Here is a 24,914-nt window from a genome sequence, read left to right as displayed (position 1 = left end):
ACCTTAGGATGGATATATCAGATTTGGACGGACGTGTGAGAATGGGACGGACGTATAAGTTTGGGACGGATGTATATAATTTGGACGGACATCTAAGATTCGGACAGACATATGAGGCTTGGACGGACGTGTAGTATTAGGACGGACATATAAGATCGGGACGGACGTATGAACCGAGATCGGGCGGAGATGTAAGTAGAATTCAGATAGATATATACTCGTATGCAATGGGGCGGGTGTTCGAGAGCCCAGCGGACATACGGTAGCGATGAGGCTGGAATATCGGACGAAAACCGCTGGGTATTTTGGTTCGAGCGTGAGATGACCATTGTGCCCTAGGTAGCGTAGACGGTTTTGTTGTTTAACAGATTTAATAGCGAGGATCGTCCGAACTTGTCGGGGAAACTCGTCCTATCTGTTTCCTTGAGACGGTTGTGTTGGATTTGGACAAGGAGGGGTTACTCTCTTCTCTCCAAGCTGCAGGATGCAAGGTGGTGTTGATGTTGTGTGATGTGGATCCTTGCAGCGGCAAAGTTGTCTTCGAACAACTTAACTCTTAGAACTTAGGGACTTGTCCCTGAACCCCTGGCGAAGGAAATATAAAAGTTCTGTGTCGACTTTATCTAAAGGGATCTATTCTATTTGCCCTATTCCCCTTTTACTCCTCATTCTATTTATGTCCCTGACTTCAACCCAAACTCCCGGCCAATGCCCTCGCATTCCATCCCCTCCTCCTCAACCTTCCATGGCCGGCGCCTCCTCATCCCCAACCTCCAGCCAGCCTTTTCTGCCTGGAAGCAGGGCATCAACCCCCTCCATGAACAGGTGAAGCAGGCTGTAGATGTACGGCTAGCGGAGTTGTTACTGAGCGAGGATAGTGGAGCGGAAGTGGACAAAGAGAGGGAGGAACGGAGAATTCTAGAAACGGCGACGCTGGAGAAGGTTAAGGCGGCGGATATAGGTCTATTTGCTGCTGGGTAAGTTTCCTTATGGATCACCTCGGCGAGATTATCCCTCCTTTCTGAGGCGACGAACGGAACCTATCATGAGCGCTAGTCATCCGCATCCGATTTGACTGACCGTCCCTCTCTGGAAGGCTATTCCCCGACGCGCCCTACGACATCCTCGAAATTGCTGCCTTCTACAATGTCTGGGTCTTCCTCTGGGACGACGCCATCGATGGCGGGGACGGCGACCTGTCCGATGCCGAAGCTTACTGCCGACAGTCGGTTGCGTTTGTGGAACGTAGCCTCGGGAGCTCCACAGGGGTCGATAGCACACCCAGTCCTGCCGCCGCTCCGACCAAAGTGTGCGCCAGCTTTGGAGACGTCGGGAAGCGACTCCGCGAGCTGTGTGCAGGGAGGGAGGAGCTGACGGGTGAACTGGCCGGTCGGTTGAAGGAGTACATGGAAGGATGCGTGACTGAGTATCGGGCGAGACTTTTGGGGAGGGTTCCGAGCGTGGAGGAGTTTTATGGTTGGCGGCTGAAGACGTCGTCCGTGGAGGTGTTTTTGGTTCTTACTCGGTGCGTTCTCTCGTCTACTTGGTCTTTCATGTCTCGCACATGGTTTGGATGTGCTAACGGAAGCAGGATTCTGAACCACATCACGCTGCCAGATGAAATACTAGCATTGAAGGAGGTCTCAGAAATGGGCTTGAGTATCAACAAGCTGCTCATCCAGTAAGCCATCCCAAGGTGTTGAGAAACTATAGTGAAACTAACAACACTCCCCAGAATCAATGAGTTATTCTCATTCAAGAAAGAGCTGGTAAGCTTGCCCTGCCCAAGAAACACAATTCCGCAAAACATGCTGCTCACCGCTGGGCAGAAAGACGGAGCGTTCAGCAATCTCATCCCCATCACGATGTGCGCGCTGGACACGGATCTTCAGGGGGCCGTGGATCATATCATCCAAGATATCCATCAATGCATCCAGGACTTTGACCGCAGTGCCGCAGCCGTCCGGGCACGAGTCGCGAAGAAATACCCGGATTCGCTGGATCAGTTCGACAAGATGGTTGGCGGGTACCAGGCTGTTGCCACAACGGTGCTCAACTTTTCCATCCGAAGCCCCCGGTATGGACTGCTCAAGTATAGACAGCTAGACGGGTCATTTGTTGTAGAGTTATGAGGCGGAGGGGTCCAGAGCGGTGTGCAGATGTGTCGGTCGGAAGCTCCGGGTCGGGACCGGATCCGAATCCGGACCATAGAACCGGATTCCTTACCGGGACGTTAGATGCCGGGTCCCGAGCCCACGGGACCGGAGCTGAACCGGATGCATGGTACCTCAATTGACAAAGATTCAGCTTTGTAGTATCAGATAAACAGAGTTGCATCAACAATAAATCTGATCTTTCAACACTGAGGTCAAGCCTCGGCAACAGCCGGCGTTCAGATCACGTCATGATGCACAAGCCAAAGAGCTCGAGCTTGACAAATGCGGGGTGTGGAACCGGCTTACAAACCCACCATCCTCATTTCCTCGCTCCAACAACATATAAACAACGCTGGAAGTAAACATCCCAAGATTAATAGGGACGTAGGGACAAGGTTCAACAAACTTACCCTCGGATCCATTTCACACCATCCCCTTTATCCAACAACCCTCCCGAGAATCCACCATGTCCGGCCCAATCCCCGGATATCCATCGCCCCTTGCCGGCTACGAGGGCCTCCCGCCGCTACCAGACGAGCGCAACGAGGACGGCAAGAGCTTCAAGAACCCGCAGACGGGCGTTCTCAGCACCGCATACGAGCGGTTCCCCGAGCCGTTGGACAATGGTCGGAGGGGAGGCTTGTAAGCACGCCCCTGGACACTGAACAGACCTTCGGAACTGACACGGGTACCACCAGCGACGTACACGTCTACTACTTCCAAAACAACCCACAACGTAAAAAGCCCCATTCTTTTTCCTCTTTCCGTCCTCATTCTCCCTTGGTATCTTACTTACTCACCAGACACACACAGAAACCGCCTACGCCCACCAGCTCTGGGAACGCATCCGGCGCGAGTTCCCCGAGCTGCGCATCTACCGGGTGTGGGACGGGCCGGTGGGGCCGCACCCGATCGCCATGTTTGAGGTGAACTTGTTCACGCCGGCGCAGTTCGGGGCGTTTGTGCCGTGGCTGGCGGTTTGGAGGGGCCCGCTTTCGGTGCTGGTGCATCCCAACACGGTGGACGAAGGGGACGGGCTGAGCGAGGGGCAGAGGGAGTTGAGGAACCATACGGAACGGGCGATTTGGTTGGGGGAGAGGGTGCCGTTGGATGTTGGGATCTTTAAGAAGTTGGAGGGGAAGTGAGGGATGGGGACGGGAGGATGTGGTGTGGGTTGGGTTGGGTTGTTGGAGGGTGGTGGGTAGAGTTGATTTCAGGTTGCAAGTGCTCACTTGGCACAAGTTGTGCATAGTGAGCCCATGGTCTTGGTGTTGACGGGGGTGGTGAGGAAACGGTTGGAGGCCGTTGCTGGGCTCGGGACTTGAAGACGGATTGTTCCGTGATGATCTTGTTCAAGGCCAAAGTGCCTAGCCGTGGCTTGTCGCATGATATTCTTGGCCGAGTTGCTCATTTCTCTGCCGCCGTGACAGCCAAGACGGCCTGGGCAGATGTTGACTTGGCGCGCGCAAAGCTAGCTCGGGGTGATGGCAAGGCAGACAAACTTGGTGCAGAGAGAGGTCGGGCTGCGATCTTTTCCCTTGATGCGGGAGTGGCTGTCATGGTGTAGTTGCGTCTCACGTGCGTTCGTTCCACGAGGCAGATGAGTTTCCGACGAGATGGTGTTTGGGTGTTTAAGAAGATATGTGCATCGTGGAGGCCTGATGCAGAAGTGAAAAGCGATCAGGCCGCAAAGACGCGAAGAAGAGCCCACAGCCAACCCTGGCAGGCATGAAACGGCTCCCGGTTGTCGTCGAATCGTGCAAGGGGATCGCGGTCCTTTCCCCGTTCAGCTGGCCGCATGCCATGCCGCTTCTCATTGGTCACTCTATGGCCCCCTGCATCCATGCAACGTAAATTATTGGCTAATTCGTCCCAGAGACGAGCCTTTTTGAGATTAAGCTCAAGCTTGTCAAGTTCAGCTGGCAGGGGTCTCCACCACTCAAACAGTTCGCCAAAGACACCAGAGAGAAGGAACCAGCGAACTCCCCTTCCCCGTCAACGCTGGGTGCTCGGTCCGCCGCCAGAAAAGACTCTCGGCACCTTCCGCTCCCGCTCCAGCGTTCACTTGTTTGCTGCGGTTGTCGGCTGTGGTTTGTTGCCTGTCTCTGCCCGGCTTGGCTCTGTCCATCATCATGGGGGCCCCCTTGAGACAGGGGCTCGCAGCGTCCCTTCCCCGAAGGCTTGCATCTCGTGAATGCTCACTCTTTTTCTCTTCGGTGTGGCCACTCGGAGGGTTTGCCAGCCCGAGGACCTGCCGCTGACGCTGTGGTGACCCGATCCGCGCTGGGCCCCTCGCGTCCATGGGTGTTTTCTCTTGGTGACGAATGTGAATTGTGCTGGTTCCTCGTCTGCCGTGGTGAATTTTCTTCCCCTTTCAGATTCCTGATCTGCCGTCGGGACACCCAACACCACCCTCACTTCGTCCATCTCAACCCTCCGGGATCTCCCCGCAGTCGCAGTCGGCGGCCAGACGTCGACGGCGCGTCCTTGTCGTCTGTTCTGTTTGTTCTTCACTTTCCGTCCAGCCACCATCATCATGGGACCGGGACGGACTTGGATGTCGGCGGCCGGCCTCGTGCTTGCCGCGTCGTCGGCAGCCGCCCAAAACTCTATGGGCTACATCACAGACCTGCCCGGCCTCAGTGTTGTCGTAAGGCTCACCATCATCTCGACCAAGCTTTATTTTTCCGGGATATCAGATCAAGACTGACCAAAACTTGTCGCCGAACCCAAAAGGCGCCTTGCGTCTACGATGCCGTGAGCTGGCAGGTCCAGGCCCTGACCTCCAAAGAGTGCCCCGAGGAACCGGGCGGCCTACAAGCCTGCCTCTGCACCAAGAACAACATCTTCGCCTCCGTCTCGCAGAAGATCTCATCCATCATCAGCTATTCGTGTTCCCAGGCCGCCCCGGAAGAGCAGTTGACGGCGCGCAGTGTGGGTGTTTTCTTGCTATATGATAAAAGGGGCGATGCTAACTGTTGAGCCAGATCCTCAGCGCCTACTGCGACCCGTCCGTCACCCTCGACTTCCCAACTCCCACCGAGCCTGCGAGCTCCCTCACAGATTTCCCTGAAATAACATTTCTGGCGCCATGCGCCCAGAGCGCCCTTGGATATGCTCTGAGGACCATGGTACGAGGATATCCAACAAAATATCTTGTCTCTCCCTCCTAACCCCTGGCTCAGACCTACGAATTCTGCCCGTCGGACCCCGCCCTGCTCGCTAGCTGCGTCTGCTCCAAGACCGCCAACTCGAAGCTCGTCAGTTCCAAAGCCAGCTCCCAAGCCAAGTACCAATGCTCGGGGCACGTCATCGATGCGTCTTCGGCCCTGGACATGCTCGACGCGTATTGCAACATGGCCAAGGGGACGACCAGCTTCCCGATCCCGAGTGACCCTCCAGGCGACAGTCAGTACACCGCGTTTTAAGGCCTGCAGGATGAGCGGCTGACCAGAATCCAGTGACCTATTACATTACGGACTTGCCTGAGTTCACTTCCCTCGCAAAATGCGCGGCCTCTGGTCTTGCCTCTGGTGTCCAGGACGTAAGCGATTCCTTCGACAATGTGGACAATTCCGTGAGCCAACATTGCTAACATTACTGATAGCAAACCTATTCCCTCTGCCCCATCGGTCCGAAGGCTCTTGCTTCTTGCGCCTGCTTCAAACAGGGCATGACGAGCCATATCTCGAGCCAAATCTCGTATTGGGTCAAGTACAAGTGCGGGTCGACCGCCGTCGATGATGTTCGGTCGGCTGTTTCGGTGAGTGACTTGCCACTTTGCAGTCCAAGGCAGGCTTATTGACTAACCGTAATCAGGTCTATAATTACTACTGCAGCGCTGCCAATGCCGATGTGACGCCCGCCGGCGTTGCAAACTCGGTCGAACAGACATATGTCACCCGCGAAGGTCAAAGTCCTGCGCAGACAGACGGGCCCGGAACCAGCCGAGGCAGCAGCAGGAATGGTGGTGGTAACGACGACGAGGAGGAAGAGGAGGGCAGCAGCGGTCCAAGCCGGGCCCTCATCATCGGCGCCGTCGCCGGTGGTCTTGGCGGTCTCATCGTGCTCGGCGTGATCATCTACTTCATCATGCGCTCCGTGCGGAAGAGCAAGGCCGAGTCGGTCCGCATCCCCGACAACCCGGACGTCGCCCTGGACAACTTTGGCGGCAAGGCCGAACTGCCCAGCAACTCTGTTGCTGCCGCCGCCGTGCCACCGCCGCCGGCCAGCCCGTCCCCCAGCACCATCAAAGCCGCCGCCGCCGCCCGCAACGACAGCGTCTCCCCTCTGTCCTCTGGAAAAGGCCCATATTCCCCGCCGCCCAACCACGCCGAACTGGCCGGTCAAACGTCTCTTCACCCGCCTCTGCCTAACCGTCCCGAGCTGCACGGCTCTTCCACTCCTCCCCCTCCCTCTCCCTCTGCCGGCCGCGCAGAACTGCAGGGTCAATATCCGGCTCCTCCTCCTCCCAACGTGCCTGAGCTCTACGGCCAGGCTTCGCCTCAGCACCAACCCAACATGCCCGAGCTCCCTGGCCAGCAACAGGGCCAATACGCCGCGTACCATCCACCCCAAACCCCCTCCCAGCAGGGCATTCCTTCCCCGCACCAGCCGCCGTACCCGTCTCCTCTCACCTCGCCGTACATCGGCCAGCCGACTCCCCCGCCGCCGTCGTATCCGACCTCGCCCGCGCCGGGGTATCCGCCGCATCAACCCCCTCCTCCGCAAGGTGTGTATCCGGGGTATCCTCAGCAAGGGTATGCTCCTCAGCAGGGCTATGCGCCGCCCCCGCCGCCGCAACAAGGGTATGCTCCTCCTCCTCAGCAGCAGCAGATGCCGCCGCTGCCGGGCCAGCAGTATCCCCCGTCGGCGTGGCAGAGCGGGCCGGTGCCGGAGTATCATGAAATGGATGCGACGCCAGTGGTGAGGGAGGGACAGCAGGGGCAGCAGGGACAGCAGGGACCGCAGCAATGAGAGAATAAGATGGCGGGTATGGAGATAGTTGGCGGATGGTAGGTGTTGGTTAGGAGGGTGGTGGGTGGTTAGGTGGAGTATGGGGTGGCGTTGAGGTGATGTACATTTGTTTGTATCTGGTGCCAGTATTTTCGCTGTTTGATTTTCTCCAAGCTTTTCAAAGGTGATTCCCCGAGATGAGGTTGGATTGGGATAATTGGGTTCAGATCGGGATGGGAGAAGATAGGATATTCTATGTATAGAGCTTGGTTAACAGTGGTACAACAAAGCCATATTGACTGTCACCTTGGAGGTTGGACTTGGATGAATGAGATGAGATTTGGCACTTGTGTGCTCTTGCCGGCTCAGAGCAGCATGGAAGAAGTCTCTGTGACTGGAGATGGTGATTTTGAGCAGGAGTTGAAGTCTGGCTGCCATCAAACATGCCAATACATTGATTGATTGTATTGGATGATGAATGTTCTTAGTGTCATCTGGAGCGTAATTGACTTGAGATGTAATTCGGATATTAGACTTGCCAACTCGAATCTACCAGTAAGGTCTGTTCGACTCATGTGGATGGACTGCGACGACAGACAGCTGCGCAACATGACTTCATCTGTACTGAGCCAACCCTGCACGGGCCACATCCCGGCCCCACATTTGTGTCGGCTGATGTTCTGATTGGCGCGCCGACCCAAGCTCTTGGGAGCTGGCCGTGCTAAGGCAACGCTAGGATCCTGCCAAAAACAGTTGCCGGCCGTGTGTTTCTTCTGCTTCGCGGTTGCGGCTCGCCTCGTGCATCCATTTCTTTCCTTTGTCGGTTTGCAAAGGGACAAGAAAGGCGACTCCTACTTCCCATCCACAAACCCACCGCCAACTTCAAACCACCCATTCCCTTCCGTGGATTTTAATCTTTCTTTCCATTTCACGTCCATCATTTAATCCTTCCTTTTTCGCGTCTTTTCCATCCCGCCTTTTCGATTCCCGCGCATGACGTGAAGAAGTCGGGTCGACAAACATCAACAAACAAAAAAATTCAGCCATCATCATGGCGGCCGCAGAGGTGGACATCGTCTACCTCTCAACGCAGGCCGGCGTGCCCGAGCCCGACCTTCAACAGCTGGTCGCTGCCCCGACTATCGACCTCGTCACGTCGGTTCTGAACGCCATCGTCCTCAAGCTACGCGACCTTGAGCAGGACAAGCTCCACCTCAATGTCGAGCTCGAAGCCGCCTACCGAGGCGCCGAGTCAAAATGCGAACAGTTCAAGAGCACCGCCGACAAGGCTTTGAAGGAAGTCGAAGAGCTCCGTCAGAAGCTCCAGGCTGAAGGTTTGTTTTTCTTTCAATTGATGCTTTTGTCGACCTGTCGTGGTCGGGTGGTCGACTGACGTGCGCTTCCCAGAATCGACGCGCCGCGCTCTCGAGAACGAACTCCAGACCCTCAAGTCGTCCGGCTCGACTTCCCTCTCCGAAATTGAAACTCTGCGCGCCCGTATCGCATCTCTCGAGACTTCGAATCGTGAGACGCTCGCCATCGTCGATTCAAAGACATCCGCCAACGCCGCCCTCTCCGAGGAGCTCCAGAAGCAGCATCAGAGGATCCTGAAGCTCAACCAGGAAATCACGGCGTTGAACCAGTCGGTCCAGACGGCGCAGACCGCCGCCAACTCGGCCAAGTACCGCGAGGAGGCCCTCAAGCAGGAGCTCGAGGTCGTTAAGCGCAGCAACGAGTGGTACGAGACGGAGCTCAAGACAAAGTCGGCCGAGAACCTCAAGATCCGCAAGGAAAAGGGTGCCCGAATTGCGGAGCTCCAACGCCAGAACGAAGATGCCGCCTCCACTATCGAGTCACTCACCCGCACCGAGCAGATGCTGCGCAAGCGTGTGGATGAGGCCCAGGCCAAGGCCGAGGAGGCTTTGACCAAGGTTCAGCAGCTCCAGGAGTCCGCCGCTCGCGCCGAGGAGAGCTTCAAGCAGGAACTAGAGGCTTCTCGACGCTTGGTCGAGCTCAAGGACCAGCATGCCCAGACCCACAAGACCCGTCTCAAGGAGGTCGAGCTCCGCCTCGAGCAGGTCAAGGATGATGCTGCCGAAGAGGTTCGCCGCGTCCGTCGCGAGCTGGAGCAGGCCAAGGAGGAGCTCTCCCAGGCCGAACAACAGAACCAAGAGCTCCAGTCCGAGATCGACCGTCTCAAGACCGTCCTCGAATCCCACGATGTCGCTCCGGGCTCGGCCCCGCAAACACCGCGCGCTAATGGTTCCTTCCTGGCTCGTCCCGCTTCGCCCTTCGGCACGCCGGCATCGTTCCGCGGCAAGGCGTCGTTCCGCGCTACCGAAACCCTCGAGGAGCTCCTCAAGGTCAAGGCCCAGCTCACCAGCGAGCAGCGGCGCAGCCAGAAGCTCCAGGAGGAACTCGACGACGTCATCAACGTACTGGACGCCAAGATGCCCGAGATTGAGGAAATGCGCGCCGAGAAGGACCGTCTCGAACGTGACGTTACTCAAATGTCGGAGCTTCTCCAGGAGTCGTACGAAACCCGCGATGCCGCGGTCAAGATGGCTCGCAAGGCCGAGAGCGCCGCCGCGAGCGCCCAGGCGGAAATTAACATTCTCCAGAGCCAGCTCCGCGATCTCAGCACGCAGATCCACGTGCTCATATTCAACATCCACGCTATGGAAAAGGGCGAGGATAACCTCACCGAGGAGGAGAAGGAGCAGTTTGAGAAGATTCAGCGTGGTGAGATTGGCGAGAACGCTCTCGACGACATGTCCGACACGCACCGCTTCATCACGGAGAGGTACACGGCGTTCAAGAACATTTACGAGTTGCAGCAGAAGAACCAGGAGCTTCTCAGGCTCACACGCGAGCTCGCGACCAAGATGGAGAACGAAGAGGCCTTGGCTGCCAAGCAGCAGGCTGATCGGGACCATGAGGAGGTGGAGGAGCTCCGCGGCACCGTCGCCGCCCTCCAAGACGAGGTTCAGTCCATCACCGTCCGGATGAAGAGCTACATGACGGAACGTGACATGTTCCGCCGCATGCTCCAGCAGAAGGCGTCACCCGCTGAGATTCAGCAGGCGCTTGGCTTGCCTCGCGAAGGCGCCCAGCGCGAGGTGGTTCAGAGCGTCGAACAGCCCGCCCGCAACGACGACGCGAACCTGGCCGCCGCCCTCAGGGAACTTCAAGCACAGTTCGACTCGTACCGGAACGACCAGGCTACCGACAGGAAAGCCATGCGCGACCAGATCGACAAGCTGTCGACCGAAAAGAGCTCGCTGCAGAGCGAGGTGTCTCGTCTGTCCAGCCACCTCACCTTGGCGACGGAGCGCTACAACATGCTCGAGTCCAACTTCAAGGCCCTGCAGAGCGAGAAGCAGGAGCTCCAGAAGCGCAACCAGGCCCTGGCCGAGTCCGCGGCCAAGCAGGATATCCGCACTCAGCAAGTCGCCGAGGAGCTGGTTGATGCCAAGGGCTTGGTCGAGAGTCTCCGGAACGAAAACGCCAACCTTCGCGCCGAGAAGTCCCTTTGGAAGTCGATCCAGGAGCGTCTTAACCAGGACAACGAGAACTTGGCCCAGGAGAAGGCCAGGCTTAATGACCTGCTGGCCGGTCAGCAGTCGCTGCTCAACGAGCGTGAGCTGGCTGAGTCGGAGGCCAAGCGGAGGTTGCAAGCGCAGATCGATGCCTTGGACAGCGAGCTCACGGCCACGAAGCGGAAGCTGGCGGACGAGGTCGAGGAGACCAAGAAGCTTCAGCTCCGGAAGGAGTTTGATGCCCAGCAGTTCCAGAAGAGGATCGACGAGCTCAGCGCCATGATCAGCCAGATCAAGGAGGAGAACGTCCAGATCAAGACCACCAAGGATCACCTGCAGGCTCGCGTTGGGGAGCTCGAGATCGAACTCCGCAATGCGCAGGAGCGCGCCGAGCGTCTCCGCCCGCTGCCCACCCCCCGCCCTGGCACTCTTAACGAAACGACAACCAACGACGACTCTCAGGCCCGGATTGAGGAGCTTGAGAACGAGGCCCAGGAGTTTAAGCACACCGTGGATCTTCTTAATGTCCAGCTTGAGAACGCAAAGCAGCAGGCCGAGCAGTTCAAGCAGCTCAGCAAGGACATGGAAGAGGAGCTCGCCAGTCTTAACGAGTCCCACGAACAGTACCGCGAGGAGATGGACGCGGCGCTGGAGGCCAAGACCAATGCTGCGAACGAACTTCAGCAACGTATTGAGGCTCTCACGGCTGAGTTGTCGAACACCACGAACGAGCTCAACAGGCTTCGCGACTCGCAGAACGACGTGGTGAGGAAGTACGAGGAGAAGGAACGGATGCTCAACAGCGAGATTGCACGGCTCAAGGACGAGGAGGAACGTTACAAGGAGGCCGCGCGGTTCCACCAGCAGGACCTGCGCGCCCAGGCCGAAATCGCCAGCAAGGCTCAACAAGATTACGAGCAAGAACTGGTCAGGCACGCCGAGGCGACCAAGCTGCTCCAGCAGATCCGCGACGAACACAACAAGCTCAAGACGGACGCGGCTACCTGGCGTGCCGAGGCCGAGTCGGCCAAGCTCTCGCTCGCCCAGGCCGAACAGTCGTGGGAGGAGCGCCGCCAGCAGTTGGAGCGCGAGATGGCCGAGATCAAGGCCCGCAGGGAGGACGTTGCCGCTCAAAACAAGCTGCTCCACCAGCAACTCGACAGCGTCACCGCCCAGATCGCCGCGCTGCAGCAGAACAGGGCCCAGGCAGACGGCGAAGGACCGTTGCCTGCGCTTGCCGACACGGCTACCGAGGGTCTCCGCGAGCTGAACACGTACCTGCGCCGCGAGAAGGAGATTCTCGAGGTGCAGTACGAGATGAAGCTCCAGGAGGCCAAGAGGTTGCAGCAGCAGCTCGAGTACGCGCAGTCGCAGCTCGACGAGACGCGCCTCAAGCTCGACCAGGAACGGCGCGCCCATGCCGACAGCTCGCGCAGCTCACTCACCCACAAGGAGCTGATGGACAAGCTGAACGAGCTCAACCTCATCCGCGAGAGCAACGTCACGCTGCGCAACGAGAATCAGCGCGCCCAGGCGCAGCTCGAGCAGAAGTCGGAGAAGATTGCTGAGCTTGAGAACAAGATCCAGCCTCTCGAGGCTCGCATTTCTGAGCTGGAGCTTGACCAAGGCTTCAAAGAGCAGGAGATCCGGCAGCTGCAGCAGGCTCGCGAGGCGCTGCAGAAGCGGATCGAGTCGATTCTCAGCAAGTACGGCCAGGGAGATCCGCACGAGGTGGAACAGCTTAAGGAGACCATCTCGGCGCTCGAGACCGAGAGGGCTGTCCTCAAGGAGTCGGTGGAGAAGCTGCAGAAGGAGGTTCAGGAGGCGAAGGAGGCGTTGGAGACCAAGACGAACGAGTGGAAGACAACGAGGGAGAAGCTGGCGGAGGATTTCAAGACCAGGTTTAGGAATATGAAGACGCAGCGGGATGAGGCGAATGCCGAGAAGGCGACACTCCAGAGCACCCTCGACTCGGTCAATCAGCAACTGGCGACCGTCGAGAAGGAGCTGTCCACGGCGAAGCAGCAGCTCGCGGAACTTACGGAACGGAACAAGGCCTTGGAGCAGCAAGCAGCCGCGGCTACGGCTGCAACTGCGGCTCCGGCTGCTCAGCAACCAGCAGCAACACCTGCTGCGGCCGACTCGGAGCAGGTTGCCCAGCTCACCCAGCAACTTGAAGCTGTGCAGCGCGAGCTGGCGGAGGTTCAGGCCCAGAAGGCTGCCGCCGAAGCACAGGTCGCCCAGCTCCGATCCGAGCTTGCGAAGGCCATCGCTGAGCGCGACCAGGCCCTCGCACAAGCCGCCACAACGAACGGCGGGGAGGTCACCATGGCCGATGCCACTGCTGCTTCGGCCCAACCGGCCGGTGGTCTGTCCGACGAGGAGCGCAAGGCTTTGGAGGAGAAGATCGCCGCCGCCGAGGCCAAGGCTGCCGAGTGCGAGGAGAAGGCCAGGCAGCTGGAAGAGCAGGCCGAGGCCACGCTCAAGACGCGGTCGGATAAGATGAAGGCCGCACTGAATAAGAAACTCCAGGAGGCGAAGGATAACTTCGAGAAGCAGGTTCAGGAGGAGCGGGCCAAGCTGCAGGAGGAGTTCGACCTCAAGCTTCAGCAAGAGCTGGCCATCGTCAAGGCCGAGATGGCGACAGCGACGCCCAAGGAGGGCACCGCTGCGCCGGCCGACGGCCAGCAGCCCTCGCAGGTCCCCGATCTCAACAACATGTCTGACGCGCAGATCCGGCAGCTGGTCGCCACCAATGCCACTGTGTCGAGCATTGTCAAGGCCAACGTCAAGAAGATGGTGGCGGCGGAGGCCAAGAAGGCCAAGGAGGAGGCCGAGGCCGCCATCAAGGCCGAGTACGAACAAAAGATTGCCAACGCTAGGGAGCTGGCGGAGAAGAAGTCGTCGCTCAGGATCAACATGCTCGACCGCCAGAGCAAGCTGGCCAACGCCAAGCTTGCCGTCGTGGAGACGGCCGCGAAGGAGACGCCGCAACGGCCCGTGGTGGAGGTTTGGAATATCGCCAAGGAGGCGAAACCGCCGGCGCCTGCTGCCTCAACTCCGGCGACCCCGGCGGCTGCGGCTGCGACAGTGGCGGTTGTCCATCCTGCTGCCGCTGGTACTCCTTCGGCCGCACCTGCAGCTGCGGCTCCGGCTGCCGCCCAAGCTGGGCAGGCTGCTTCTGGTATGTGTTTTTCTACTCCAGCAGAGACAAATGGGGGATGGTGTGCTAACGAGATCACAGCTGCTGCTCCGGCTCCAGCTAAAGAGGAATCCAAGCCCGCAACTCCCACGACAGGAACAACAACCGCCCCGCCGAGCGCCATCCCTCAGCCGAAACCGAGCGGCATCCCCCCGCCGTCCGTCATTCCGATTAACAACCCCTTCGGCGCCCCTCCAGCTGCAGCAACTAGCCATCTCCCGCAGCCGGCGTCATCAACAACTCAACAACAACAGCAGCAACAGCAGGCTGGTCAGCAAGGCCAAGCCCAGCCTGCTCAAGCCCAAGCTCAGGCACAACAAGGCCAGGCCCCGCAACAACAACAACAACAACAACAGAATCAGCCACGCGGCATCCCAGTCCCCGCCGGGCGGGGTGGTGCAGGCCGCGGAGGTAGGGGTCTCTACCAAGCCGGCCCAGGCCGGGGCGGTCAGGGTCGCGGCGGTCGCGGCGGCGCTGCTGGCGGGTTTGGCCGCGGCGGTGGATTGAATCCCGCTGCTGGAGAGTTCAATCCCGCGGCTGCTGCCGGCGGCGGTGCTGGTGGTGGCCAGGCTGCCGGGAACAAGAGGCCCAGGGATGGAGGGGCAGATGGTCCTGGGGAAGGGGGACGCGGTGGTGGGAAGAGGCAGAGGGGCGGCGGTGGTGGTGGAAATGCTGGGACTCAGGGGCAGCAGTAGAATTGCGTTGGAATAAGGGGTAGGGGTGGTGTAGCCCGAGATGCTGTTGGTCTGTTGTATGGGTATGGCAATGAACTGTATGGGAATGGAAGGGGAGGAGGTAATTGTTGAGTTTGCAAGAAGGGAGAGGATGGTAATTTGGTGGAAAATGAGCTGTGTTTGGTGGTGCATCATATCTCCTAATCGGGGATGGTATGGAGTTTTTAAGTGGAAAATGGGATGGCAATTAGAACAAGCAAGGGGAGGAAAGAATGGATTGGACTGACCTGGCCTGGACAGTGAATGGCTGAGGGTATTCGGGGCGTTGAGCCACATTGAGGACAAGGCAAGGCGAGACGAGACGATACGAGTATTTCCTTGGTGTTTTCCTTTGACTCTCTGTATTGTATGTATGTGTGTACATTTCTTGTTTGGTCAAGAGCCCTAATTGAGATGGGTATGATGGATGTTTTTCAAGGTGAAGATAGGTCAATTCTAGCCATCAACTCCTCTTGTTAGGTGCTTGGTGTGTTATTATTCTGAGAACATCCTGTGTCGTGATCCCTGGACAGGCATGTCTGCACATCCATACCTACTTTGGTGGAAAGAGATTCGGAACTGGGCATCGTTAACGTGAGTGAGTGAATGAGTGAGTGAAAGTGAGTGAGCGGAAAAGGAGTAGACTTCACATGCTATGTCATTACCATCACTTCCCTCTAACCAACTCCCAACTTAACGCGTTCTCATGTCCGTCTCTGTACCGACGCCGTTCCGAATAGACTTGCTCCCCCCGAGGTTTGACTCCTCTCACGGGCCAGCCAGCCAGCTAGTTCAGAAAGTCACAGTCTTGTCCATGTGAAGAGGAGTGTCCTCAGTCGTGGGTGTCTTTTTGTTGGCTGTGTGTGGATTTCTACGGAGAACTACGTAGTTGTACGTACATACATACTACTGACAGTATCCCAGGAGCTGGTATCGGTCGCTCTTCGGCGGGGTATGTGTCATGTAAGTTCTTGTGTCAGGCGACAGTATTTACCCATCCTATCTACCAGGTAGGTCACACGAGAAGGATGGGATAACTGTTTGTTGGAATATCCTGTTGTTGTTGTTGTAGTTGTAAAGGCGGTGGAGGAGGAGTAGGAGTTCGGATTGTTTAGGGAGTACACACACCCCCTTCTTAAGAAGCAGGGACTACCTGACCTAGAGACCTAGATCAAGTGTACTTCGCTTACTTACCTAGGTACTTTCTTGGTTTCCTGCCAGGGACATCTGGCATATAGAAGCAGCAAGCTTACACAGGCAACCCATGGCAACCTCTCTTCTTCATCACATGTAACCTGCTTGCGTAAGTACCTAGTAGATGGTGGCCCCCTTTATCGGGCCGTCGTCACTGGAAGCTTGCACGTGTTGATAGAAGAAAGTCATGGGATGGCGCGGTAAAAGCAGGGAGTGCCCTGGGAAGTCTTGCTCGGGTTGAGTCCGCTCCGAATAGGTTAACGAATGAGGAGTTTGGATGGATTTGTGGGCTGGCGGCGTCGGGGAGAATGAGTCTGAACCGGGACCGGGACGGCCGTGTTGCCTCTTTTTCAAGGTTTGTTTCGATCTATGGATATGCAACTACTCTGTATAGTAGCAATGGAGGTGTGGTTTGTTTGTTGGTATTGGTTGGGTAAAACGATACCTAGGTACCTTCGCCACGGTCAGGCACCGATTGACGGTCTCATGGATTCTTGGGTGAGTAGTCCCCTTCGTATCTGTCCGTTTCCGACTCGTGAGGCTCACAGGAACGTGAAGGCCAGAGCGATGGAAGCAGTGATTGATAGCTTCTCAATGATTCTCCATTGGCAAGTCGACTCTTGGTTACTCTGACCCACACCACACATCGTTACACCCCCCTAATAGCAGGCCAACCCCTGAAGAACTCGACCGTTTCTTTAACTAGTGACGGGGCTAGGATAGGGCTGACGGTAGGGCTGACAGTAAGGCGGAGAAGCGTTTGACAGCTGACGTCACGACGCCGTGTCAAGGGGACCATTGTTCAGATAGGATAGCGGGAATAAACGGAGGAATGTCAACGGCTGATAATGGGAGGACGGAGATGGCTCCGTCGTTTGTCCTTCACGTGATACTCACGGTACATTCACACCCATCACCGAACGCTCGGCGTTGGAGTTGTGGGTTGTTGGGCGGACACAGAAGATGAAACCCTCGTGGATTTGATACGCCTGCTGTGCCATGCTGAACTGGAGATGGGCCGGACATAGGAGGCACAGCTCCGGGCTGTTAAGAGCCAGGCAGACGGAGGTGAGGTGTAAACTCCGCCTGGCTGGGTGCTCGGTTCTGGGCTCAGAGATGGTTAGATGGATGGATGGACGAGCGGGTGAGTGGTAGGCGTGGTGTGTCTGTGGTGTGCGGTAGGGTCGAATCAGACAGCCCGAACAAGACCGCATAAACGGCCGTTGCTCGCATCAGCACTCAATCGCCCCATGTGCCGGGTGAGATTGGTGTGGGCTCACAAGCCTCCCCTGTTTCGTATGTACATACACACACTTAGTGCTGACGCTGCCCCACGCTGGGGTCCGTCACAACTCCAAGTCCTACGAGAGCGCGGCGGCGCTGGCAATGTTGATGGGGAACGTGAGGCGGGTCGTGAACGCAGCAGCAACACTGCCGCCGACATAGTTTTGTGGCTGGCTATGTTGGAATATCGGACAATTCACTTCACCTTCCTCGGTCTAGAGCGGGGGCGGAGAGAGCAGCGGCTTGGTTTGTGCCTCGCCGCGTCACCTTCGTGGCTTGGGGAGCCGACAACACCGATCCCACGATACTTAGCAGCCATATGCTGGGGACATATGGAAGGAGCCGAAACAGAAGTGACGTTACATGTGCCGTAGGCCATAGTGATCCGTAGAGACCCATTTTCATGAAACCAACTGGCAGTACAGAGCAGGGTATAGGGGATCGGAATACCGACAACTTCAGAATCCCACGACAGACGCGCACAGCCGAGATCCTTTATGCGGAGTCGATCCTTCTGAGGACTAACTACTGCGGATCGGGTGAATATATCATGGAGTTAGATGTGGAGTTGAACGGAAAAGTCTCCGAGCACCCCGAGCACCTGAAGATGATCGAGGCTGGTGGTTTGAAGATCCGTTAACGGATCGATCAAACCGATGTGGGACTGGTAACTGGGAGTGAGGCTATCCCTGCGGCCCACCCATCCGGAAGCATTACCAGGCAACAACTAAAGGAAGTTTTTAAGAGGTGGCTGTTATCTCAAGGTTGGCTGGGCTACGCGGCCCGGGGGCCTTGGGATCGGGTCTAGGATCTGGTCTGGGGTTCGTGACCACCTGGCCTGGCGGAAAGGGCTTCAATTACTGGTTTTCTGTCGTGATCAAAAGGGGTCAAAACTTCAACGGAACTGGATAGGTATGTCGGTAGGTATCTGCCCCTGACTCTCTCCTCTTGGTGGAGAGGACCCAGCGCGCCAACGGTATAGGAGGCTACTGCCGGCAGTCTCGACGCCCCTGGTCGTGTTGATCCGATGTCTATGCATAGAACGGCGCTTCGAAGCCTGATCGAAGCCGCCAAAGTCTTGGGGGTGAGAACCTTACTTCTGGTCCTGCATACCTGCCTCAGACATTGACGGTAGTGAGCATCAAACGTCGTTGTCCCCGCCCCTTTTGGTATATCTACTACGTATCTCCTAGCCACCTCGGTACGCCCGTCCTCGGGCGGTTTTGTGTATGTGTAACACGACCGAACCCAAACAAAGTTCCCAGCCAGCCGGTCTGTTGACCTGTTGGAGAAGTGCCGCAAGTGCCCACTGCGTCTGTAGGCGCGTTAACGTTACCAAAAAAAGAGAGCCTCGCTCATGTTACACGAATCTGCAGGGAGGACGAATCATCATTTTCGCATCTCTCTCTGTTTCGCCTCTGCATGGTTCTTGTGCAAAGCCCAGGTCGTATACTGATGGGTGTTTACTGTGGACAACACGATGAAGAGCGTTGCACCGAAACTGCCCAGTTGGCAATGCGCCCAGATATTTCTAGTAGGGAGTTGAGTGATTAAGCCTTGACAAATCGACACGATGGGAGGTTGCTCTGCTACGGCTACCGACTTGGAGGTGCTAATATAGCACTCGATATAGGGAGCGAGAACCAGCACTTTCCCTCCCCAGCCTCTGTCGTCGCAGGCGGTTAGGGTACCGTAATTCCGGGTCGGCGTACGTCTGTGCTTCGGGCACATCGGCCAGCGCCCTCGGGACTCTCAAGTCCCCGAGCCTTCCCCTCGGTGTTGTCGGAGTGAACAGCCACCGAAGGTCACGTTATTCCTTCCACTTTCCCGTCTGGGGGCACTTTGCCATCCCGTGAACAGTATCCATCCTGTTGTGAACAGAGATATCAAACAAAAGACTACGGACAGAGGCGGTGGTTGGCTCGATGGCTTCCTCTGGAACCCCGATGCCACACCCTCCCCTCCAAGTCCTTGAGGACGGCTTTTCCTCCGGCCCCCAAGCAAGCCAATTCCCTTCCTTCGTTTGAGGTGCACCCGAGCACTGTACCCCGCCTAGCCATCGAGCATCTAGAAGAGCATCGCCGATGAGACGGAATGGGGCGGTTTGCCATGGCGTGGTTTTCCCCACACTTGAAGCACATGGACAGCCATCCTCATCCTTTGTGGCGGGGCAATTGGGGGGGCAGATTGGGATCTCCAAGCCCCGATCGTGGAACGGGGTCCTTACCGAGATGGGCAGCTTGAAGAAGTCCATCATTTGCTTGTGACCTCTTCACCTAGGTCGAGGCTTGACATCGGCGACGACCATGACTATTACCCAAAACTCTAGGAGTAACCTGGAGACAGATGGTCAGGTCACCAGCTCTCTCATCAGCACCTTCGCGGACCATTCCGTCTCATGGCAGCACAGTCATCGGTTACTAACCCGATCTTTGTTTTGTCATGATGGTCAAGGACATTCTGTCCACGGACACCTACCTGCCTGTGCCACACTCCAGCGCATCCTGAGCTTAGCCTAGATAGACGGTACATCCTTCGACAAGACAGACGAACAGCGGCGGCAGGATGGTGGTGGATTTGCGCGCTTGTCGCCGTGCTTGTGCTCGGCGACATTGCGGGAGTTAGATGGACTTTTCATCTTCCGCGTCTTGCTTTTGTGAATCGTGCGCTTGGGCTGCCATCGTTATGCCCGTGGACTTGCATCTCAACAAGGTTGCGTCCTTTTCGTGGGGTTTAGTGTGTTCTTGTGAAACCAAGAAGACGCACAGGGTCCTGTCCAGGGATCAACCCTGTGCGTGTCCCAAAGCAAAGAACGAAAACCTGGGACTGGAACTTGTGTTCGGCGGCATTTGAACTCTGAATTACACCAAAACTTGAATGCCTCGATCTTCAACTCCGCTCTGACACACAATTTGTAATTCCCCCCAACCATCATCATCACCAAGTGTTCCCAACGCCGGTCGGGTTGAAGCACCAGTCTGGGAGAAAAAGCACCGGGACTCCGAACGCTCGGCACCCACACCCCTGCCGGGATGCCGGGTACCGACCCCACCCCCTGAGGGCTAACCTCCGTGTCGGTTCGGAAACAAAAACCGTACCCCTGACACGGAGGGATTCCGCAAAGCCCAAACGGGCATCCGTATCGCCAAGGGAATGGAATGGAGATGAGATGAATAGAAGAAACTCAACAAAGCAAAATAGGAAAAAACAAGTGAATGTTGGGGTCTCAAAACTGACCGGATTGAATACACAAACTATCTGTCCAAGTCATGGGCAGGAACCAGCAGGCTGATTGAGAGGCGGACTTGGAGAGTGACCCCGGGGAACTTTGCAATGGTTTGCCAAAGCCACAACCAAGCCTATGGCGCATATTCGAGTCTTGTATTTGGATGTATGTACATACAAACCTTACGATGTCCATGATATCTTTGGTACCTGAGATGCGATACATGGCTTGGAAAGGAAACAAAGTCCATGTGGTTAGAACCACGCGACAAGCGCCATCCCCCAACCACGTACATCCTCTCCTCTAGAATACCGATTGCCAAGGAACACCACAGCAGCCCTACAGAGAAGAGGAAGGCTGGACAGCCGGTATTTGCAGAGATAGCTAGGTAGGTGGGTAGCGGACTTAGCAAGCCAGACGCCGGAGTGAAACGGCTCAAGCGCAAGCCCCTGCCTGCTGCTGCTGCTGCTGCTGCTGCTGCTGCTGCTGCTGCTCTTGAACTGGCCAGGCTGACCCACTGGCAGACAACATGTGGGCGCGTACTCCGGACGCCATATGCAAGTGAGATCCCCATATTGCCATCTGGCATACCTTTATACATCCTGTGGGCCGGCATGACGTATAGACTGGTACGTATCTTCACCGCAAGTACCGCGTCTCAGCCAGTAAGGAGGAGCTTGATGCTCAGGTTCGGTGGCGGACGCAGGAGGATGGCTCATTAACACCGACCGAGCTCCGAGAGAGGTGGTGGATTTGTAATCTTCAATCATGTCTATTCTCTCTATCCAACCTTGGTCGTAAGCATCTCAATCATCTTGGTGACAGGGAAAGTGAACGCAGATTAATAGCGAGTGTTTGATAGACAACAATTGAACTTTCATGTATTTGTGTGCGAACCGTCATCTTGGTCCTCTAATTCCAAGCAAAACCCATCTGATGATCATCATCATTCGCCGCCAACGCCTGGGGATACGAGTGCAAACCCAAACAAAAGCAAATGACCCTCCCAAACCAAACAGGTGTAAAAACGTAGCATATGTGTATCCCTCATGCTCTGTCCCTATCCGACATATCCATCCCCCAGACGTCATGCCGGCAGCAAATCTTCTGCGTACCCTCCCCCCGATGTGTGTATACGAAAAGGCGTGGTATATATATGTGTAGAAACGAAGAAGCGGAACCATTGTGATAACCAAAAAAAATCTCTAGCGTGTCGTGAGAATCGTCACAGAAAGAAAAAAAAACACGGCTGATGTGCCTTCCCGAGGCCCCATCGAGCCCGAACCGAAACCAAGTATGATATCATATCCTGTCATTCATGCCGGGACTGAACCTCAGCTCAATGCTGCTGCACGAGTCCAGGCGACCCCGGCATCGACAGCGGCGTGGTCGGATAGGCGTCATAGCTCCCCGAGTCCGAGCACGCGGCCGAGTGGTCGTATGAGTGCGAGAGAGGAGGGGTCTGGGGAGGTTTTCTGTCAGCAACGCGAACTCCTTTTCTTTGCTCGGGATGAGCGCAACAACTCACATGAGGCATGTGATCATACGGCGACGGGTGCGCGGCGGCACCAGAAATGTCGACGCCCGGGATGGAATAGCTCGAGTACGTCATGTACGACGGAATGCTGTCCTCCGGGTAGCCCGGCTCGCGCTTGATGGCGTCGTTGAAGTGCGTCATGGGCGGGAGAGTGACGGGCACGGGCGGAGGGGAAAGGTACTCGGGATAGGCCGAGTCCGCAGGACGGTGCGAGTAGGCGTGGTGCGCGTAGGCCGGGACGGCGTCGTAAGGGTGAACCAGAGGATCTTCGGGCGCAGGAGGTGGCGGGTAGGTGGAGTAGGTGAACATGGGAGGAGTGTGAGAGCGCTCGCGGTTCAGAGAGGGGTCGTAGGGCGGGAAGAGGTAGTCATCCTGTTGCATAGGCGGAGTGTATTGACCGTGCATCATGGGCTTGACGGTCGTTGATGGCGGAGTTTGGCGGGTGGTCTTGGGAGCGGAGGCGCGCTTGGTCTTGGTGGTGGTGGTGGCACTGGGCTTGTCATTGCCAGCAGTTGTAGCGTCGTCCGAGGTGCCGGCGCGCCTCTCAAGGTCCTCGAGCCTCTTCTTGAGCTTCTTGCCTGTAGGATGGAAAAGTACGTCTCAGCAAATCTGCGCAGAGGGGTTGTCTCGGAGAAGCGAGGGAACATACGGTAGTTGCGCTGAGCGATCCGGTTCTGTATCCTCCTGCGCTCGGCGAGATCTGAGATCTTGGTCCAGTCCTCATCCGGGTTTGCTGAAGGGCTGAAAGCGCTGCTGGTGCTGTGGTTGTAGTGCCTGGTGGGAGCCGGAGCGGGTTGCGCCGTGTAGGCGTAGGCGTGTTGCGGCATGGCAAACATGGTGACTGTCTGACCTTGGAGTCTTGAGGTCCCAAGAGGAGGTATGGCGAAGGTGGGCTTAGGGGAAGGAAACCACGCTAGAGGATGAGGTGAGAACCAAATCCCGATGTGGCAGAGGCTTGATCGAGTAGAGATCAAGACAGAAGAGATCTAAAGATCTTAGTGCAAGATCGCCGACGGTGTTGTGTCTGTTGGTTGTCGTGTCCAAGACCGAGAGGGAGGTCCAGGAATTATATATTGTCAGTCGTCTGTGCCCACATGCTGGCGTACCTAAGGTAGGGTGTGTACTCCAGACTGGGAACAGGGGTTGGTGGATGAGCCTCGAGAGTGTCGTCCCAAGTCCGGGGTGTGATCAATGAGACAGAGGGGGTGTGGGCCATGAGGGTGTTCTGGACTAGTGTACACCCCCTCCTCCCGGCCACTCCACACCCCTCATCCTTGCTGGCCGGGCAGGTGTCTGTTGTTGTTGTCCGAGAGAGGGGAATCCCCTGTGGCCCGCTACGTTATCTTGCAGCCTGGCCACGGTACCCGCTACGGCACCGCAACCGCGGCCGTCGTGCCCGAGCTTGCGAGCGCCTTCAGACCAGAAGCGGCCTGCATGGGGACGGGACCTGCACTTTGACAACCTCAACGTCTCTGTCCTCCGTTTTCCCCGGAAACGCTCAATGCATCCGTAGACAAGTACCTGACTTAGTTACTCACGCCAGGACCGTCCCGTCTCCCAGAACACCAAAATTTGGGTGATGGATACTCCGTCCCTGACAGTCTTGGGTCACTAAGGGACCTGAGTATTCGTAAGTTTGCTCGGAACGTTGAGACCCGATGGCTGTGGACATTCTGTGGACATGGAAGCGCCGTCTCGTTTACGAGCCAGTCCAGAAAAGAGCAGAGGGGAAAGTCTCCAAAACGGACACAGCCCAGGCCCGCCCAACGATGGCCGCATGCACAGGAAAAGTGGAAAGATGCAGAGATGCAGGAGAGCAAGTTTCCAAGGTTGGCTGCCTGAGGTAAATTTAGCCCACTTCCTGCATTTTGCCCACTTTTGACAGACACACCAACTCTTGATAATGTCTTGGCATGTGGTCGAGGGCGGTGTATGGCTCCAATCGGCCATGCTGCGTTCCCCGTAGGGCTACACTAGGAAAGGGCACTCGACTTGTCCATCATCCCACCATCGGCTTGCCAATTTCGATGTTTCCCCGGCACTTCCATGTTTCCATTTTCCAGATGCATGTCCCAAACTTGTCATCCTGCATCCCCTAACCATTCATCCGGGTTGCACACATTCACTAGCCCTCCCCGAGCTGGACAACCTTCTCGCGGCAAGCTCGCAAACACGCTCGATTCGTGACCCTCCACTTCGGCGAGGAACAGACGCCGGAGTGAGCGCAATTCACCCGGCAGAGCTCTGGTGCTGAGTCGTCGGCGGCAATGGCTCTCCCTGCAATCACTTCATGGTTCCTTGACACATTCTAAGCGTGTCCCACTGCCATACTCCGTATGCCTTGCAGTTCACATCGCACAGCTCGCGGCACAGACAATCTACGATATTCTTCCAGAAGCAAAGGACTGGTTTCACAGACGTTCTCGAGCACATCGGGCATCTATCGGGCCATCTACACTATCTCATGCCCCTGGCTCAAAAGTCCCCCTCTTTGGTCTTGTCTTGTCTCTATCGAGCGAATACCTCCTGGCATTCTGGGCTAATTATCGTGACTCAGTCGTTGTCCACCTCAGACCCTGGGCTAATTAGCCCATTGGCGTAGTGTCACTTGATAACCTCACAAACTGTAGTCACTACTCTCCCCCCACCCCCGAGCATATTCCGAGTTCCGTAGGAATATGGACTTGTTGCATTCCTCTCTTCTTCTCGGCGGCATCATGAGTAATGACCATCCCACGGAGAGATACGCAGTCAATGGCATCACCATTCTGTTGTTGCAGGTCGAGATGGTGGGGTGGTGCTCCAGAAATAGATCGACGCCACACCTACTTCTGATTGGCCCAAAATTAAGTCCAGTCCCGAAAATAAGGTTTTCCCGTTGGCGTCTTGGCAAGCGCGGGCGGGTCCCACGGGCGCCCACGGGTGCTTTTCCCAGATTCCCAGACCCACGCTAACGACGCAGCTCCGGGGATGCGGCGATCCACTCCCAACCGTTCGAGCCACTCCCCGGGACGGAAATTCTGCTGCCTGTCGTTAGGGTGTCTCGACATGGTGCCATGATTTTTCCCAATCTTTCACTTCCGCCTTCACACTTCTTTTTGCTTTTC

The 24,914-nt window shown here is 56.7% G+C and overlaps 7 protein-coding genes across 7 annotated transcripts; 4 read left to right on the top strand and 3 right to left on the bottom strand.

Moving 5' to 3' along the window:
- Positions 1-708: 708 nt before the first annotated feature.
- On the top strand, positions 709-2,132 carry VTJ04DRAFT_6652 (uncharacterized protein; the record flags this gene model as incomplete). The annotated part of the gene is made up of 5 exons (XM_069364895.1): positions 709-977; positions 1,097-1,525; positions 1,592-1,681; positions 1,736-1,769; positions 1,830-2,132. 5 exons carry the CDS (start codon positions 709-711, stop codon positions 2,130-2,132), a joined length of 1,125 nt encoding a protein of 374 aa, XP_069218676.1.
- Positions 2,133-2,622: 490 nt separating this feature from the next.
- VTJ04DRAFT_6651 (uncharacterized protein) lies at positions 2,623-3,301 on the top strand (the record flags this gene model as incomplete). The annotated part of the gene is made up of 3 exons (XM_069364894.1): positions 2,623-2,798; positions 2,855-2,892; positions 2,970-3,301. 3 exons carry the CDS (start codon positions 2,623-2,625, stop codon positions 3,299-3,301), a joined length of 546 nt encoding a protein of 181 aa, XP_069218675.1.
- Positions 3,302-3,384: 83 nt separating this feature from the next.
- On the bottom strand, positions 3,385-3,716 carry VTJ04DRAFT_6650 (uncharacterized protein; the record flags this gene model as incomplete). The annotated part of the gene is made up of 2 exons (XM_069364893.1): positions 3,385-3,596; positions 3,659-3,716. 2 exons carry the CDS (start codon positions 3,714-3,716, stop codon positions 3,385-3,387), a joined length of 270 nt encoding a protein of 89 aa, XP_069218674.1.
- Positions 3,717-4,692: 976 nt separating this feature from the next.
- On the top strand, positions 4,693-7,133 carry VTJ04DRAFT_6649 (uncharacterized protein; the record flags this gene model as incomplete). Its single annotated transcript, XM_069364891.1, has 7 exons — positions 4,693-4,806; positions 4,893-5,090; positions 5,144-5,287; positions 5,342-5,564; positions 5,618-5,700; positions 5,764-5,919; positions 5,976-7,133. The coding sequence occupies 7 exons, from the start codon at positions 4,693-4,695 to the stop codon at positions 7,131-7,133; spliced, it is 2,076 nt and encodes a 691-aa protein (XP_069218673.1).
- A 1,030-nt stretch (positions 7,134-8,163) lies between these two features.
- On the top strand, positions 8,164-14,548 carry VTJ04DRAFT_6648 (uncharacterized protein; the record flags this gene model as incomplete). The annotated part of the gene is made up of 3 exons (XM_069364890.1): positions 8,164-8,446; positions 8,520-13,835; positions 13,896-14,548. 3 exons carry the CDS (start codon positions 8,164-8,166, stop codon positions 14,546-14,548), a joined length of 6,252 nt encoding a protein of 2,083 aa, XP_069218672.1.
- A 6,621-nt stretch (positions 14,549-21,169) lies between these two features.
- On the bottom strand, positions 21,170-21,586 carry VTJ04DRAFT_6647 (uncharacterized protein; the record flags this gene model as incomplete). Its single annotated transcript, XM_069364889.1, has 2 exons — positions 21,170-21,473; positions 21,516-21,586. The coding sequence occupies 2 exons, from the start codon at positions 21,584-21,586 to the stop codon at positions 21,170-21,172; spliced, it is 375 nt and encodes a 124-aa protein (XP_069218671.1).
- Positions 21,587-21,609: 23 nt separating this feature from the next.
- On the bottom strand, positions 21,610-22,643 carry VTJ04DRAFT_6646 (uncharacterized protein; the record flags this gene model as incomplete). The annotated part of the gene is made up of 3 exons (XM_069364888.1): positions 21,610-21,732; positions 21,799-22,385; positions 22,457-22,643. The coding sequence occupies 3 exons, from the start codon at positions 22,641-22,643 to the stop codon at positions 21,610-21,612; spliced, it is 897 nt and encodes a 298-aa protein (XP_069218670.1).
- Between the last annotated feature and the right edge of the window lie 2,271 nt (positions 22,644-24,914).

The sequence above is a fragment of the Mycothermus thermophilus genome (assembly GCF_041956435.1).
Source record: "Mycothermus thermophilus strain CBS 625.91 unplaced genomic scaffold VTJ04scaffold_4, whole genome shotgun sequence".
In the NCBI taxonomy this organism is placed as follows: Eukaryota; Fungi; Ascomycota; class Sordariomycetes; order Sordariales; family Chaetomiaceae; genus Mycothermus; species Mycothermus thermophilus.
This window is presented reverse-complemented; position numbering and strand designations above follow the sequence as displayed.